Genomic DNA, 19,344 nt, shown 5'->3' on the forward strand with positions numbered 1-19,344 from the left:
GTAGGATGACCCCCATTTCAGGATGTGATAATAGGTAATCAAAGCCCTAGCAAAGGATATGGTTCAGTTGTTCCAGTCCAGAGTGGTATTGGGTGACTCCTTTGTGGCTGATTCTTGATGGTGAGAGGATTGGGGCTGTGAAGGGAAATGGTACGGGAGATCTGTTTGCGGACTAGGTCTGGGTGATAGTGCCTGTGTGTGAAGGCCTTGGTGAGACCCTTAGCATACAGGGCGAGAGAGGACTTGTCACTGCGGATATGCCGTTCCCAGGTAGCCAGGCTGTATGGGAGGGTTTTTTTTTTGTGTGAAAGCGATGACAGCTGTCAAAATGCAGCTACTGTTGGTGGTTGGTGGTGTGGGTTTTATGTGGACAGAGGTGTGGATAGAGCCACCAGAGAGGAAGTGATCAACATCTAGGAAGATGGCACACTGGGTTGAGGTGGACCAGGTGAAGCAGGTGGGAGAGAAAGTGTTGAGGTTATGAAAGAATGAGGGTGGGATCTCTTGGTCCTGAGTCTGGTGACATTCAACAGTGGAAAAGCACGGGCATGAGGGATGTTGTTGAATATGGAGGTGGCATCAACACTGAAGAGTACAGTTCCAGGAGGTAAAGGGGTATGGATGGTGGAGAGTCGGTGAAGGAAGTGATTGGTATCTTTCACATGAGATGCTAGATAACAGGCCATTGGTTGGAGGTGTTGCTCAATGATGACCAAAATTCTTTCAGTGGGGGCTCAATAACGAGCCACAGTGGGGCATACAGGATTGTTGGGTTTTATGGATTTTAGGGATCATGTAGAAGGTGGGTGTGTGGGGTGTCATAGGAGTGAGAATTGGATTCAGAGGAGAGGTTCTGGGGAAGGCCTAAGGCTTTAAGTGGGGATAGGGTGACGTTGCAGTTCTGGGATCACTCTAGCAGAGTTTATTGGTGGAGGAGTCAGATACGATTCATGACAGTGGTGGATCCTTTGTCTGCATGTAGGGCGATTAGGTCAGGATTAGTTCTGAGGCTGTGTATAGCTATATTTTCTTCTGCTAAAAGGTTGGTGTCCTGAGGAAGGGACCAGGGGAAGGATATTAAGGCTAAGTTGGAGGTAAGGAATTCCCGGGAGGTGACCAGCGGGTGGTTTGGTGGGAGGGGGATGGGACCACAGTTGGATAGTGGTATGACCAGGGAGAGGCAGGGTTGAATGTTGGAATTAGGTTGGCTGTGGTTGGAGGGATTGTTGGCAAATAAGTGGTTCCATTGCAGGCATCAGGAGAAGAAGAGTAGGTCTTTGAAAAAACCAGCATCATTAAACGCACTAAAGGTGATGTCTTTAGATATGACTGAAACTTCCTAGGAGCTGAGAGTTTTGATGGAAAAGTTAAATAACTTGTAACATCTTTCAGAGGAAATTACAATAACCTTTCAAGAGCAAAAGAAAATAATGTTTGGACTTGAATGAAACTCTGAGAACATGTTTCCAGGGCTGAAGCCCCACAGCTAACCTTGCCAAATTAAAAATATAAAATACGGTTAAATTACAACAACATTAACACTGCCAAAAGGATAATTAAGAGAACGGCTCTCAGGACTCTCCAGTGTATCGGTCTGCCCTTGTTCACTTAGGCGAGACAGGTGGTGAGTCCAACTACACTAAATTCATGTGAACCCAACCAAGGGACAGTCACGAACTGACTGACCAACCACTTGCTTGCCACGACAGAGTAAATGAGAATTCAAGGCCCCAAAAAGATACAAGTATCACTACCTTAAACAAACGCGTATGTGAACTGAGCTGCCAAAACTACACACCTTGTCGGACAGCAACAACAGGTGAGGAAAAGACACTGCCTAAAAATTACGTTAGCAGCAAGGGCAGGTAACCGGAAAACTAACGGCCTCAAGGCAGAAATTCCTGGTGCTATCAAATTGTAGTGAACCAATATAGTTAATTGCACCGCTTGGCGGCTAAATTTGAGCAATAGAAACACTCGGTCTTGCTCACAGAAAAACCTCCCCAACAGCGAGTTACCAAAATGAACCACCACAACATGGATGGATGTAGCTGGAGTAGTTGAAACCACTACTCAACTTTGACGTCCTGGGTCGATGAACCACAAAGCTCGTAGAGATCGGACAGCTCCACACATGCTCCGACACTGCGCAGCGGACCCAGCTCACTGCACCGTGCGAAGATAACTTCCCTGGTCCGCAGCAACCGAGTAACTCCTCTAATAATGCCGACAACATGTATAATAGTCGTCAGTTGAAATAACGCCAAGTACACACACAACCTGACAAACACTTGCATGAAGACCTGAACGATACCCAACAGTAACTAAGCACGCATGAAGACACATCGGGTGTCGATGCACACACACACAGCCGACTCATGAACGATTGGTGAGTTGTAGGACAACCGACCGACAATCCACCAAGACCGTGGCCCAGCTCAAGTGATACGTGGCGGCCATGGTCGGGCGAGTCTTGTCGGTGCAGACCTCACTGCTCCATCCCGACTGCACTAGTGCCACTTTGCAACTCCCCAACTGGCAGGTCCGGAATGTGCTCCAGAGGCGTTCCATCTGACTGACAGCCCGAACTCGTGGCAACGTGAACTCGGTATCTGAACTCCCTTATGACAGACAACGACCGGGAAGTAATAGCAGTCCAGCAAAGATACTACGAGAGAGGATATATCGATACGCGCTGCTAATGCCGCTCACGCTCAGGCAAAGCAACAACTCAGTGACAGTGGTAATTAAAATTAGCGTAGTGAGGTGGAAGTACGTTAAAAACAGGGTGTAAAATACATGACGGCGGGAACATGAGCCACGCACAGTTCAGTTAAAGGTGCTAAAGGTGACGTCTTTAGATACGACTTAAACTGGAGCTGAGGGTTTTGATGGAAAGGTTAACAACAGTGTTATGGAAATGTTTCGGCTGTGGATTTGGTATGGAGTTTTTGGGGATGTGTTACTTTGGAAACTTACCTAAGCAGGGTTTAGATGCTATGAGGGTTGTATGAGGAGGAACACTGTGGGTTGGAGGTTGGAAAGTGGTTCACTGAGGTAGCAGTAGGATGACAGCAGGTTGGATAATTATGGAGGTGGTGTCTGGAAAGCTCCTCCTGGTGCTGGAGAGTGAGGGATGTATTCAGATGCTTGTATTTTCTTTCTTATATTAGATGTGTATTGAAATCTTGCTGCATAACCACCTGATAACTGGCATAAAAAAATAACTAAAATTAATGCAGATAGTCATTTGTTCCTAAAAAGATATTTAGGATGTGCATAGTGTGTAAGATGTTTATGGGACAATCCTAAAGTCAATTTCAGCATAATGCTGAAAGTACATTTTTATCAGAATAATTTTCAGCATAAAAACAATGTGAGACCTGAGTTGGACAGTTTTGCCTTGAAAATGACAGTGGTTGTCAACGATGTCACCCTGCTTCAATCCCTTAAGTTATCATATGAACACATTAACAACAGCCCGGGACAAGTTACTATAATTTCATACCGTTTACTGTAGTTTTTTTGTTTATAGGAAGAAAATTCGTCTTGGCATCCAGGGGATACAATAGGAGTAATTCCACAAAATCCAGTGGAGGAAGTAGAGGAGCTGTTGGAATTGTTGGGTGTTAGAGACAAAGCAAATATCCCAGCAAAAATATTTGTCAGAACTGACTCTCTGGAAAAGAATTTTGTTGTACCACCATATTTACCATCAGTTTCAACACTGAAACACATTTTCTGTACGTGTTTAGATATACGAAGCCTACCCAAAAAGGTAAGTTAAACAGTTCTTTAATATTTACGTTCACTCACATAATGTATATGCACATTATAACTTTTATTGTCTTATGACCCCTCCCCCTCCCCTTTTCTCCTTTTCTCTCTGTATTTCCGTTTGTCCCAAAATGAGTTCTAAGAACAATTGTGGTCTAGTGGTGGGGTCTTTGATTAGTAATCAAAACATCCTTGATCCTGGTTTTGAACCCCATCACCACTTAAATTGTGAATAAAAATCATCAGCAATTGTGGCTGAAGATTTCGGGGTTAAGAAGTCATCCCATTCAGCTGATGGCCTTGGCTAAGAGGGTGGAGAAGTGGACAGAGGTTCAGGGCACTCTTGCCTGTGGAGCGGGAAACTAAGGGCAGAAGAATCAGCAATGATCACCAGCATGAGGACCAGAAGACAACGGAAATGACAGCATTAAAAACACATAATTTGTGTCCATGTATGTGATCTGTAATTCAGGAAGTGTCATGATGATCTCTCTATTGGCAAAAGATTCTGGACTAGTCCGCCATTCCAGCCTCCAGGAGGTGACTTCCAAGGGGAGGTGACTGTTAGAAAAAGATTGAATAACCAATGAAAGGATAATGTTCTACAAGTTGTGGGATGTGGAATGTCTGAAGTTTGAAGGTGATAGGAAACTAGTAAATCTTCAAAGGGAGATGTTAAGGCTCAGTGTAGATATAGTAGGGGTCAATGAAGTGGAACAAAAAGAAGACAAGGAATTCTGGTCAGACGAATATAGGGTAATATCAAAAGCAGCTGAAAATGATATAATAAGAGTAGAATTCAAATGATAATTAAATAGACACCCTAGCTGCAAACAGGCGTTGATATACTTCACTGGGGACATGTTGAAAATGTGTGCCCCGACCGGGACTCGAACCCGGGATCTCCTGCTTACATGGCAGACGCTCTAACCATCTGAGCCACCGAGGGCACAGAGGATAGTGCGTCTGCAGGGACTTTTCCCTTGCACGCTCCCCGTGAGATCCACATTCCCAACATGTCCACACCACTACATTCGTAGTGCGCCTAATAGATGTTTGCCCATCATACTCATTGCTCGTGGCAGATTAATCTACCAAGTCCTGTACGAGTTCGGGCATAGCGTGTGCGTTCACACAAGAAGGTCAATGGCTGCATGGTCATCCACGGTATGTGTTCTTTCGGGAACAGATACTACCGTCATATATAGTTAAAATATGGCTTCCCGGCCATTGACCTTCTTGTGTGAATGCACATGCTATGCCCGAACTCGTACGGGACTTGGTAGATTAATCTGCCACGAGTAATGAGTATGATGGGCAAACATCTATTAGGCCCACTATGAATGTAGTGGTGTGGACATGTTGGGAATGTGGATCTCACGGGGAGTGTGCAAGGGAAAAGTCCCTGCAGACGCACTATCCTCTGTGCCCTCTGTGGCTCAGATGGTTAGAGCGTCTGCCATGTAAGCAGGAGATCCTGGGTTCGAGTCCCGGTCGGGGCACACATTTTCAACATGTCCCCAGTGAAGTATATCAACGCCTGTTTACAGCTAGGGTGTCTATTTAATTATCACTTCATTTCTAGCAAAGCTGCATGGTCATCCACGGTATGTGTTCTTTCGGGAACAGATACTACCGTCATATATAGTTAAAATATGGCTTCCCGGCCATTGACCTTCTTGTGTGAACGCACACGCTATGCCCGAACTCGTACGGGACTTGGTAGATTAATCTGCCACGAGTAATGAGTATGATGGGCAAACATCTATTAGGCGCACTACGAATGTAGTGGTGTGGACATGTTGGGAATGTGGATCTCACGGGGAGCGTGCAAGGGAAAAGTCCCTGCAGACGCACTATCCTCTGTGCCCTCGGTGGCTCAGATGGTTAGAGCGTCTGCCATGTAAGCAGGAGATCCCGGGTTCGAGTCCCGGTCGGGGCACACATTTTCAACATGTCCCCAGTGAAGTATATCAACGCCTGTTTGCAGCTAGGGTGTCTATTTAATTATCATTTCATTTCTAGCAAAGCTGCATGGTCATCCACGGTATGTGTTCTTTCGGGAACAGATACTACCGTCATATATAGAGTAGAATTCGTTATGAATGGGAAGATAGGACAGAGAGTAGTTACTGTGAAAAATTCAGTGATAGTGTTGTTCTCATCAGTATCAACAGCAAACAATCACCGACAACGATATTCCAAGTATGCATTCTGTCATAGCAAGCTGAAGATGATGAGATAGAGGAAGTATGTGAGGGAGATGAAAATATAATAGTCGGTGGGGTACTCAAATGTGGTTGTAGGGGAAGGAGTAGAAAAAAGGGTTATGGGAGGATATGGGTTTGGTGCTAGGAATGAGAGAGGAGAAAGCCTAATTGAGTTCTGCATAAAATTTCAGCTAGTAATAGTGAATATTCTGTTCAAGAATCACAAATGAAGGAGGTGTACATGGAAAAGGCCAGGAGATATGGGAAGATTTCAGTTGGATTACAATTCTGGTCAGGCAGAGATTCCAAAATCAGATACCTGGTTGTAAGGTGTGCACAGAAGCAGATATTGACTCAGATCACAATTTAATATTGATGAAGAGTTAGCTGAAGTTTGAGACTAATTAGGAAGAATCAAGGCGCAAAGAAGTGGGATAAGGAAGTACTAAGGAATGAAGAACTATGTTTGAAATTCTCTAAAGCTATAGACACTGTGATAAGGAATAGCTCAGCAGCCAGTTCAGTTGAAGAGGAATGGACTTCTCTAAATATGTCAATCGCAGAAGTTGGAAAGAAGAACATAAGTATAAATAAGGTAACTGCAAACCAACCATGGGTAACAGAAGAAATACTTTAGTTCACCAATAAGAGAAGTAAGTACAAAAATGTTCAGAGAAATTCAGGAATACAGAAGAAATAAGTCATTTAGGAATGAATAAATCAGAAGTGCAGGGAAGCTAAAGCAAAATGGTTGCATGAAAAATGTGAAGAAATCAAAAAATAAATGACTGTTAGGACTGACTCAGCTTGTAGAAAAGTCAAAACAGCCTTCGAAGAAATTAAAAGCAAGAGTGGTGACATTAAGAGTGCAAGGGGAACTCCACTGCTCAGTGCAGAGGAGAGAGCAGATAGGCAGAAAGAGTATGTTGAAGGCCATATAAGGGGGAAGACTTGTCTGATGACATGATAGAAGAAGAAGCAGGAGTAGATATAGAAGAGATAGGGGATGTGGTATTAGAATCAGAATTTTAGAGAGCTTTGGAAGACTTATGATGAAGTTAGGAGGCAGAAGGGATGGATAACATTCCATTAGAATTTCTAAAATCATTGGCTAAGTGGCAACAAAATGACTATTCACATTGGTGTGTAGAATGTGTGAATCTATCAATATACTATCAGACTTTTGAGAAAACATCATCCACACAATTCGTGCAACAGCTGACAAGTGCGAGAATTCTCACAGTCAGTTTAATAGCTGATGCATTCAAGCTGCTGACAACAACAACAATAATAATAATAATAATAATAAACTAATATACAGAAGAATGGAAAAGAAAATTGAGGATGTGTTAGATGACCATCAGTTTGGCTCTAGTAAAGGTAACGGCACAAGAGAGGCAATTCTGACATTGTGATTGATAATGGAAGCAAGGCTAAAGAAAAATCAAGACACATTTATAGATTTCATCAACCTGGAAAAAGAGTTTGAAATGTCAAATTCTGCAAGATGTTTGAAATTCTGAGAAAAATGGGGATAAGATATTGAGAAAGATGGGTAATATACAATATGTACAAGAGCCAAGACAGAACAACAAAAGTGGAAGACCAAGAACAAAGTGCTCAGATTAAAAAGGATGTAAGATGAGGATGAAGTTCTTCACACCCTACTGTTCAAACTATACATTGAAGAAGCAGTGACAGAAATAAATGAAAGGTTCAAGACTGGGATTAAAAGCCAAGGTGAAAGGATATCATTGTTAAGATTGGCTGATGAGATTGCTGTCCTCAGTGAAAGTGAAGAAGAATAAATTACAGAATCTGTTGAATAGAATGAACAGTCCAATGGGTACAGAATATGGACTGAAAGTAAACAGAAGAAAGACAAAAAGTAATGAGAACAAGCAGAAATGAGAACAGTGAGAAACATAACATTAGGATTGGTGATCACGAAGTAGATGAATTTAAGGAATTCTGCTACATAGGCGGCAAAGTAACCCATGATGGACGGAACAAGGAGGACATAACAAGCAGACTATCTGTGGCATAAAGGGCATTCCTGGCCAAGAGAAGTGTACTAGTATCAAACATAGTCCTTGATTTGCTGAAGAAATTTCTATGAATGTACATTTGGAGCACAGGATTATATGACAGTGAAACATGGACTGTGGGAAAACAGGAACAGAAGAGAATCAAAGGATTTGAGATGTGGTGCTGCAAAAGAATGTTGAAGATTAGGTGCACTGATAAGGTATACAATGAGGAGGTTCTCCGCAAAATTAGCGAGGAAAAGAAGATATTGAAAACACTGAAAAGAAGAAGGGACAGGTGGTAGGATGTCTTTAACTTCCATGGTACTAAAGAGAGCTGTAGATGGTTAAACTTATGGAGGAAGACAGATTGCAATACATCTAACAAATAATTGTGGACGTAGGTTGCAAGTGCTCCTCTCAGATGAAGAGGTTGCCAGTGGATAGGAATTGAACAAGCACTTTTGCTATTTTAGTCAGAAAGTAATTGTTTTGAGCTCCATAGTGTGCAGGCAATTTTGTTTCCTTTGTGCATGTTATGAGAGCAACGGTGGATGCAACGTATCTGCAAGGCATGGGTGATGGGCACCTGGATCCTGCGCATGGTGACAGCTGCTCATCGGGAAAGTTATTCCGTGAGAATACCATCCCAGCTCGGAGATTAGCTGTGGACCACAGAACCTTGCTGTGCGAGACAGTGGTCATGAGTCATTTGTCAACAGAACCTCATAGAAGATGGACAGAGCTACATAAGAAAGGCCTTTTTTGTTGTAAGCATTATTAAATCTCTGGTTTTGTAAAATCTAATACGGAATGTAGTAACTGAGGTAAAATACATGCACAATAAAGAAGCAGCAAGTGAATTTACTAGTGTTTGAGATTTCCAGTTGGCATGGACTTGGCATCTTCAAGGACAGAGTCTACTGCCTCAAGATAGAGCAACACGGTCCAGTCAAATGGTTAATAGAGATAAGAAACAGTGTGTTACATTCCAACCTTTCATTATGTCGTGATATTCATGAGGTCAAAACTTCAGTGTCTCAAGTCTTGACACCAGAGACACATTCCTCACATGCCAGTTGCACTAGGATCGTAACTTTGGCCATGTTGATAGAAAACAATCATTATATGAGTAAAGCAGCTATTATGCCATAAAAACTGTGAAGAAAACATTGAGATGTCTTGCCAAGCTGATTTCGGTCCCCTTGTCGTCTTTTTTCTTGTGATGCTATGCCGATGCAATCAGTCAGTGATGTGAGGGATAGCTGTGCCCCAACTAATAAATATATAAGAGGAGAGAAAAACAGACATCCCTCAAGGGCTCCTTAATTAATTGACAAAGGAAGTCTCTTGAGAGGAAGGTATTAGAGAAAAAAGAAGAGATTAACACTTGTTTTACAATTTTTTCCTAAAAAAGACAATTGTGTAACTGTATGTGTGTTTGCAAGTGACATTTTGAATAGCAACCTCGAATATACATTGTTGAATTACATTAGGCACATTGTGGATAATGCAGTTACACTGTTTTAAAGTTTCATCAGTCTTCAAATAATACAAGGCTCAAATACATCATTCTGTGGAATGTGTTCATGCAGAGCTCAGATATTTTGCAGGAGAGGGAAGTGTCTGCACGTGTGCTTGTCTGTCATGTCACCTCTCAGTCTGTTACTCGAGATGCAACATGAATTGCATCCGATTGCTTCAGGTAAGAAACTGCTTTGACATTTGTCAGCGGTCGCTATTCCGGAGATTTCTAATATTTCACTAAAGGTTCTTAGGGTAAAATGTACTTTAAAGAGGAAACAGTAAGACTAAAGAAAGCTGCAGTTGTACAGTGGACTACTCAGTCGGGTGAGCTCAGACTTTATGCGTGGTACAGGGTTTGAAACCTGCCAGTTGCAGGAATGGCAGCAACATGGCGTGTGGTTTGGCATTGCCTGCACAATATACTTCGTCTGGCCTTTGGCTGCAGCTTTAGCTCACTGGATGCAGGAAGTAAGCAGGCCACAACATTTGAAACAGTTGCTAGCAAAGTGAAATACTGCACCTAGTAGAAATCGGTAAGAACATTAATGTATTGTTGTCCTTCCAAATAGAAGTAGTTTTGCGAATAAAAAAGGAGTAATATCTATACAGCATAAATACAGGGAAATGGAAGTGCATTGGAATAATAACACATGTGTTCTCCTTATTTGCACATTACTTGACAACTTCTGAAACTGAACATATACAGCTAAATGAATATGAGTGAATAGCGTGCTATTGTAAGACTAATAAAGAAAAAGGGTGGGTGGCTGTATATGCATGGATCACTGTATAGTCTCATAGTTAGGAGAGAAAATATCGTGTAAAACAGTTTTTAAATATGTGCAACAATTGTTGTTCAGGAAACACACAACCTAATGTATTAACAGTTCACATGTAATTGGCAGGAAATTTCTCAAGTTTCCTCAAGAAATTAGAGGGAGCAGGAACAAAGTTATGGAAATGTAATTGGGGATGAATTGTTAATTTAGTTTTTAATTTTGATCACCTGACTGAAACTACTGATTAAGACATTAGGGTTGTTAATGTCTAGTTACAGATTACGTGCAAACTGTTTGGGACCAGACAGTTTTACAGTTGGTCAAAACAGCCTTGCTGTGTCTCATTTACATGGAATTTGTGTACATTTATTAAAATTTGCTGCTGTTATCTGTTGTCATTGAAAGAGCAGTCTTTGAAAATGACGCTGTACTACTGACATATTGACTGTCTATTCTCTTAAAAGCTCCAATTCGTACTCAACACATGCAACAGTCTCTCAGGAAGTCTACACTGGATGGAAAAATCTGGGCAAGCAGAAGCCTAAACACCAACAGGGACCCTCCCTGGCATCAACCAAGCCGACTTCTGATTTGAGTCCAAACCTGTGCACCCAACATCAGATGCTGTAGTGTCAGGGATGTCTTCACGAATGGCTTGATGTGAGAAAACCAATACAACTGAGACAAATCTAGAGTTCCGTGGCACACCCTAGAATAGAACTGGCACAGAATGTGGTACCTAGGTCCCATAAAAATTTGTACCTCGTCTAGAGATGAAGCCAAACGCTGTAAAATTTTAAGTAGAGACAGTCATCAGTCATCAGGAGTACTTTTGTGTGGCTTATTATGCCAACATTGTCTATATCTGAGCTCAGATTGTTGAGTTAGAATGATTAGCAGGTCTCTATTGAAGGTTCTTTTCAATTGGGATGTTGTTGTTGTTGTTGTTGTTGTTGTTGTTGTCATCTTCAGTCCTGAGACTGGTTTGATGCAGGTCTCCATGCTACTCTATCCTGTGCAAGCTTCTTCATCTCCCAGTACTTACTGCAACCTACATCCTTCTGAATCTGCTTAGTGTATTCATCTCTTGGTCTCCCTCTACGATTTTTACCCTCCACGCTGCCCTCCAGTGCTAAATTTGTGATCCCTTGATGCCTCAGAACATGTCCTACCAACCGGTCCCTTCTTCTAGTCAAGTTGTGCCACAAACTCCTCTTCTCCCCAACTCTATTCAATACCTCCTCATTAATTATGTGATCTACCCATCTAATCTTCAGCATTCTTCTAGGGATGACATAGAAAAAGTAATGTGGAGTTCCACTGGTAGTCTTGTCATTGTGACACACAACGTATGTGGCCCTAGAGCATTTAGAGTTCCCAACAGTGTAAACCTGTAATTACGCCATATATTTGAGAAGCTATTGAGCTGCACCTCATTTCTTTCAAGTGTAACCAGACAAAGTGAGACTGCATGTGTTGTGGACTTTGGAAATATTAAATTTTTTATCAACCTGTCATGTGGAAAAATAATTGAAGGCTGCTGTCAGTTCCCAAATATTAAGTGACTCCCGCCCTTTGCTGCATCCTGGGGACTTTTTTTATGAAGTTGACAATTCAGGTGTTTATTCACTGCTTGCTTTGGATGGGGAAAATGGGGCATTTTGTGATTACACTGTTAAGTTTCCCTTCTGTCTGGTACTGTGAGCCACCTAGCCATTATCAACTCTTTTTACCATATTCCCATTGTGCTCACCAATGGCATTTAAATTGACAGTGAGATAGTAAATAGTACACATAGGCAACAGTGTACTTTGATGCCTGTATGCAGTGAGCTATTTTCCCAGTTTGACGTAGCACCCTGCCTGGCAACGTATACAGCTAGAATCTACCAATTTTGGCACTAGTGGTCCACAGCACAGCATTTGGGCAATTATTCTCCAGAGAGATGGAAAAGGGTCGGACACCTCTTTCTGTACGCATCCAGGTACTGACCGAGAAAGAGGGAATTTATTCACAGATCTTTTTTTCTTTTTTTAAAAGGAAACTTTAATTGTGTAAAATTTCTGTTAGTGAGCAACCCAAAGCCTTTAATCAAATGGTGCAGGCAGAAAGCCATTTTACCTGTGAAGATTTGAAAATGGTAGCTAGTATTTTAGGATGTGATTACCAAACTTGGCACAGGCTGAGAAGAAAAAAATGCATCACAAATGTGCCATCCCAGTCCCATCTTAAAGTGGACTCAGACCCACTTGTAATATCGAATTTGTATCTAGGTGATGAGCTGGTCCACCCATTTCAAATGTTTCCAGCTGCTGCCACCCGAGTAGTGCCCTTCTCCGAGCAGCCAACAGCAGCTGAGGTCACTCGGGATGTGTCCCGTCAACCAATCCCTTTTTTTAGTCAAGTTGTGGCATATCTTTTCATGATTCTATAGCACCTCATTAGTTAGTCAGTCTATTCATCTGGTCTTCAGCATTCTCTTCACCTGTAGCACCACATTTCAAAAGCTTCTATTCTGTTCTCAGCTGAACTGTTTTTTCCTTTCTTATGTAAATAGTTCATGTAAGTATCATGCAAGAATGATTTCCTAAACTGAAAGTCACATCTGTGAGCACCGCCCTTCTTTTGAATTCGAATTATATTACATTATTTTTGAAGACCATATTTTTTTTAAATGTATATTACATAATAATGTGATTTGGCTCTTTTTAGGCAGCAGGTCGTGGCCAGAGTTAGCTGATTCAATTCGGCCCACCTGTGGCTTGCAGCTTCCCAGACCTGCTGCTTCCCCACCTAGCACTGTCTGCCTGACCCCCCCTCCCCTCCCCCCCCTCTCTCTCTCTCCTTCCCCTGTGTCCCGTCTGCACCCTCACACCGTGTCAGCAACATCGGCTGAAAGTGGCAAGGCCTTGTTGTTGACACTTCATTTTAATCATATTTATTTTATGAAACAATGGAAACCCCACTTAGGAATACCAACAATGTAGGAAAAGACAGATTGCTGCTTACTATAAAGAAGGTACGTCAAGTTGCAGACAGGCACAACTAAAGACACTCACATATAGCTTTCAGCCATAGCCTTTGTCAGTAAAAGACACACACACACACACACACACACACACTAATTCCAACATCACTTCTGTTCTGGAGGTTGCAGATGCATTAAAGATGTACATCTTAATAAAATTTACTTACATTCTTACCTTCCATTGTGTATAACTACCATATTTACTCATAAGCCGCACTTTTTTTCCGGTTTTTGTAATCCAAAAAACCGACTGCGGCTTAGAATTGAGTACAAAGTAAGTGGAAGTTTTGAAAAATGCTGGCAGGTGCCGCCACAACTAACTTCTGCCGTCGAATATATGTAGCGCTACACAGGCATGCTTTGCAGGCACAAAGATAAATACTGGTGCCAAAACCTCTGCGTCAGTAAATAAATTAAAAAAAAGGTGGAAGATGAGCTTTTTTCTCCGCCCCGAGTTTCGACCACTGCATTTTCATACAGTATCCAACGAAGTAAATACAAATTCCGTATTGTTAATCTTTGAATGTAGCAACATTTCAGTGTACTACAAAAATCCGACTGGCAAGACTGTTTGGGATGTTTGTCAATATGGCCAACTCTACTTTCTGAATTTTTTCCTACCTATGAGAAGAGATGGTTGCTAATATGAACTTTTATGAATTTTGAATCACATGCAGTATTCTCTTCACTATAAGTATAATACGAATATAAACATTTTGCCATGTATTCTTTCGTGTTTGCTGCTATCTCATTTAAATCCTGTCTGCCTAATAAACTACGAAACTAGAGTGAGACAACAGCAAACGCGGAAGAATATACATATCATGTCATGTTTATATTCGTATTATTCTTATGCCTATTAGTGATACAGTCAGAAATGAAACACGACAATTGACTAAATTTTTAAATCTAACATGACTCTTATTTGTGTGCAGAATGTAATGTACTAAAGAGGCGTCTGCAAAGATTTTCAAACGGAGAAAAATTTTTGCTAAACTCTCATCCAGAACATCATCTATCATACGCAGTCTATTATGTGGTTCTTGTTGATCATTATCAAAGAAAGCAGCAGTGTAAGTAACAACAAATAGCAGTCTCTTGCCATTGTTTCGCTAATGAGACGATTCCTCTCTTTTTTTTAATTGTAAGCGGCGGTAGCGTGCACAAAAGCAAGCCATGCCGCGAGCGGCAACAGGCTGTAAACACTCATTATCAGAATGCGACAAACAATGCATGACACAGTACAGAAATGCATTTTCAGCTTAGAATGACGTAAACACCTATAACAAAGAGAACGGCACTTATCAGATCAAAGAAAAATAAGCAATCAATTCAAACCAGACGAAGCACGTGAAAAAGGAAGGGTACCCGTAGAAATACGGACTGAGTGAGCTCTTGACGCATAGCAATGGCTACCTGGTAAAGCTTAACTGCTAAGCTTACGACTCAAACCAAACTACTGTAGCTGTATAGTCATTCATTTGACCTAAATCGTGTCTCATATTACAAAGGACCAACTTTGTTTCGATTTGGAGGTTTGGCCTAAAACTTTTCTCTCCCCTTGAATTTCGAGTCTCAAATTTCAGGTGCGGCTTAGATTCGGGAAAATTTTTTTACCTTGATTTCGAGTCTCATTTTTCAGGTGCGGCTTAGATTTGAGTGCGGCTTAGATTTGAGTAAATACGGTACTAAAATAAACAACAGTCTTAGTTGTGATTGACTACAGGATTAAAAATGTGACAGACTGCCTCATTCTTACTACTTCTTTTTATACATTATAATCACACAAAATAAGTTCCTATTACACTTAAATTGCAAGGTTACACACTTGCCACATTGATCTGGTCTCACTGTTCATTTTATTCGACCTGACAGGTCCTGCTCAGAGTGTTGGCAGGGCACGCCTCCCTGCCGGAGGAACGACTCCGGCTGGAGCAGCTGTGCAGCCGGCAGGGCACGCACGACTACGACGCCTGCATTGTGGGGACGGGGACCACCCTGGTGACACTGCTACATGCGTTTCCGTCGTGTCAGCCCCCGGTCACCCGTGTCCTCCAGCTCCTGCCGCGCCTCACTCCGAGGCCGTACTCGCTCGCCTGCTCGGAGGCCCCCCCACGTATGGTGTTCAGTGTCATTCCTCGCGGCCTGTGCACAAACTGGCTGGGAAGTCGACTAGAAATATTTTGTGACCTGAGTAAAAGGCTCTCGGCTGTGGAACTCGAAGACAGTGTGGAACAGGATGTTCAGGTAAATAATTCTGAATAAAATCTGTGATTGTGTTATATCTGTTCACATTGTCATAGGTAAACTAGAGTCAAAACATAAAATCAGTTTTTTACCTCACAAACTATTATCTACTTCCTCCAATTGGCATTCTGTGTAGTGGACCTTAAATTCTTAGCAGCTAAATGATGAATGTGTCTTAGCTTCCCAAGAAGTGACTCTCATCTACTGCTTTGGAAAATACCATCAGAATTCCATCCACTTCCAGCATTTGTGCGTATAATATCACTTGTTGACACAGTGTCTGACATCTGTGAGATGATGATAATATTTTCACACAACAAACTGGGATTGTTGGTGGAAAATAATATCCATCATTTGTATAGTACAAGAAATAAAGATAATTTTATGCTTCTCATTTGTCCGTTAAATCTACATGCTGAAGACTACCTAAATTATGGAAAAAAATCTTCAACAGACTAAAACATAAGGACATTCTGGACACGAAGTCATGTTACTGGGAAAATACTACACTATACTCTGATATAGAAATAGTGTTACTCGGTGGAAGCGTTTGTGACAGGTGAACTGATAATTTGAGCAAGGCGTCATCGATAATTAATAGCCTCATTACATAAGTATATTTAGGAAAAAAATTAAGTTTCACGCCAGTGAATTATATTGCTAATTTCTGATGAGTCTCATGTTCCCTTTTCAGGTAAGTAATTAGTGTGTGTTTCGAGATGGATAGATCATTATTCACAGTTGGTCTCCATAGTAAGAAGAGTGTCGGTCCAACCTTGGGTGCTGTTGCGCCTGTTGTTCAGGTAACATCCAAAATACAGTACACAGGCAGAAGAGTAAGAGAGATATAACAACATTTATTCCCATCTCTCTGTGTATATGTGTATATCTCGATCACAGTGTAAAAAAACCCTCTCGAGAAACCTGTGAAATTATGAGAGAGAACTGCAGGCCAGTACTACTTTTGAAATGTCACTACTGCCAACATACACATGGCCAGTATTACTTTTGAAATGTCACTGCTGCCAACATACACGTGCCTAGTCTTATCGCTCAGAACTGAAAATGGGGCAGCTGGGGGCACATTACAGAGAATGGGAGGTCAGACGTAAAAAAAATCGTAAATACTGTGCCAGTCTCAGTCCAGAGATGATGAAAAGTTTGGGTTAAGAGCAACAGAAATGGAATGAAAAAGCATAGGAGACTATCAGGGCCTAGTAACATTGGGTGGGGGAATCCGAGTAGCCAGAGCTGTGTAACAAACACCTGTGCCGCAGAACGTATTCTGTTCAGCAACTGTGTACTGGGTGTCCCAATGCAGTTCATGTACGTCCATTTTTACTCTCATGCAGTTTTGTGGCAGTCATACCTATATAAAAATCTGTACAGTGGCCACGAGATAGTTTGCCACTCTCTCCCTTTGTTGTTGCACGAAGAGCATTGCCTATTATTGTATCGGTATACATATAACTTACCATTATGCATATAACTCAAATGATTTCTTTTCTGCTCTCTGTGTGTCCATTTTGCCCCCCTTATAAAACAATACTGGTGCATTTAACAACAGTCAACTCAATTCCTCTGTCTCTGTATTGCAACAAGTACAATGCTGAGTGGTCAGCATGATGGAATGTCATGCCTAACGGCCCGGGTTCGATTCCTGGCTGGGTCGGAGATTTTCTCCGCTCAGAGACTGGGTGTTGTGTTGTCCTTATCATCCCCATCAACACGCAAGTAGCCTAAGTGGTGTCAACTCAAAAGACTTGCACTCGGCGAGCGGTCTACCTGACAGGAGGCCCTAGCCACAAAACATTTATTTATTGAAAGAAATTCTGAAGGATGTTTTTCGACACGCACCATTAAATGTTGTGCTCACTCCAAATGAGGAACAGAAAGCATCTGCAAAAATTATCCGACATCTGTTGCTATGAAAAGTTTACAGAAGCTATGTAAACAACAACACCAGACCTGGCCAATACTTTTTACAGAAACATTGACAGGCTCTACAGCCCTGCAGTATCTGGTGCAAAGCTGTATTCAAAAGACAAACTGGCTGTTGTCTTCTGTCTCAAGTTCTTCAGCCAATATTTCTTTGAGCATCAAATGAACATCGATTGAAGAACACGTGATGGAAGCCAACAGGCAGTCTGTCAATAAGTGGCCACAAAAGCCTTAACAATTTTGTATATTTGAAAGATTCTGCTGTTATTAATATAGCAAAAAGATTCCATAATTTGAAAGCATTACATTGACACCTTGTTAACTGTTTGAGACATGATGAGAAGTCTGATAAAGTGCAACTTCTACTCTGTGAAAAGCTTAAATACAATGAATTTGGAAGACCTGCTTTATCTGCAATTTGGGCGCCTGTCAATAGTGTGGAAGTGGAGAGGTACTTCTCAATATACCATTTAGTTCTAGTTCTAAGTGACAGAAAGAGAGCAGTGAAGCCAGACACTATTGAAACAGCTTCAGTGATTGCATTGAATAGATAAACATTTGTATATAGGCCTACATGAATGAGAACTAGTGTTATGGTGTTGTGTTAAACAAAGATGATAATAATAATAATAATAATAATAATAATAATAATAAAACACTACATGGCAAGCACCCGTATCATCTAACACAGCCACACTTCGATCAAGACGCATCCAACACATGGCTAAGAAAAGGCAATATATACAGTGAGACGGAAGGATTCATGATTGCAATTATTAAATATCCCAATACCACAACAGATAAACGCAGACTTTGCAAACAACAAATAGAAACAGAAGATCACATCACAAGCGGATGTACAATACTAGCAAATACAGAATACCCCAGAAGATATGACAATGTAGCAAAAATAATACATCAACAGCTTGCCTTACAACATAAACTTATAAAACAACACGTTCCCACATACAAGTATGCACCACAAAATGTACTGGAGAATGATGAATACAAATTATACTGGAACAGAACCATTATAACAGATAAAACAACACCACATAACAAACCTGACATCATACTCACCAATAAAAAGAAGAAATTAACACAACTAATCGAAATATCCATGCCCAATACAACAAATATACAGAAGAAAACAGGAGAAAAAATTGAAAAATACATCCAACTGGCTGAGGAAGTCAAGGACATGTGGCATCAGAATAAAGTTGACATTATACCAATTATACTATCAACTACAGGAGTCATACCACACAATATTCACCAGTACATCAATGCAATACAACTACATCCAAACTTATATATACAACTACAGAAATCCGTAATTATTGATACATGTTCAATTACCCGAAAGTTCCTAAATGCAATGTAACATATACCGTACAGTTAAAAGGAAGTCACGCTTGATCAAGGTCCGCGTCACCTTCCATTTTTAACCAGACATAATGTCTGAGACAAGAAAGAAATAACAACAACAACAACAACAACAACAACCTGTGAATAGTGAAAAAGAAAAAATTACTTTTTATGTACGCGTATGAGATATACTCTACTGGCCATTAAAATTGCTACACCATGAAGATGACGTGCTACAAACACGAAATTTAACTGACAGGAAGAAGAAGCTGTGATATGCAAATGATTAGCTTTTCAGAGCATTCACACAAGGTTGACACCGGTGGTGACACCTACAACGTGCTGGCATGAGGAAAGTTTCCAACCGATTTCTCATAAACAAACACTAGTTGACTGGTGTTGCCCGGCGAAACGTTGTTGTGATATCTCGTGTAAGGGGG

General features: G+C 41.3%; 1 protein-coding gene and 2 non-coding genes across 5 annotated transcripts in view; 2 read left to right on the top strand and 1 right to left on the bottom strand.

The window, feature by feature from the left end:
• LOC126202674 (methionine synthase reductase-like) overlaps positions 1-19,344 on the top strand; it is a 77,580-nt gene that overhangs the window by 24,345 nt on the left and 33,891 nt on the right. For all 3 annotated transcript variants that reach the window (XM_049936887.1, XM_049936886.1, XM_049936885.1), the window contains exons 3-4: positions 3,536-3,778; positions 15,224-15,595. In XM_049936887.1, the coding sequence (XP_049792844.1) occupies positions 3,536-3,778; positions 15,224-15,595 (615 nt within the window). The remainder of the gene's footprint in view (positions 1-3,535; positions 3,779-15,223; positions 15,596-19,344) is intronic.
• Trnat-ugu (transfer RNA threonine (anticodon UGU)) lies at positions 4,653-4,727 on the bottom strand. Its single transcript has one exon. It is a non-coding gene; the product is annotated as a tRNA-Thr (tRNA).
• Positions 5,645-5,719, top strand: Trnat-ugu (transfer RNA threonine (anticodon UGU)). The gene has a single exon. It is a non-coding gene; the product is annotated as a tRNA-Thr (tRNA).

This window comes from Schistocerca nitens, chromosome 1, assembly GCF_023898315.1.
Source record: "Schistocerca nitens isolate TAMUIC-IGC-003100 chromosome 1, iqSchNite1.1, whole genome shotgun sequence".
Taxonomy (NCBI): domain Eukaryota; kingdom Metazoa; phylum Arthropoda; class Insecta; order Orthoptera; family Acrididae; genus Schistocerca; species Schistocerca nitens.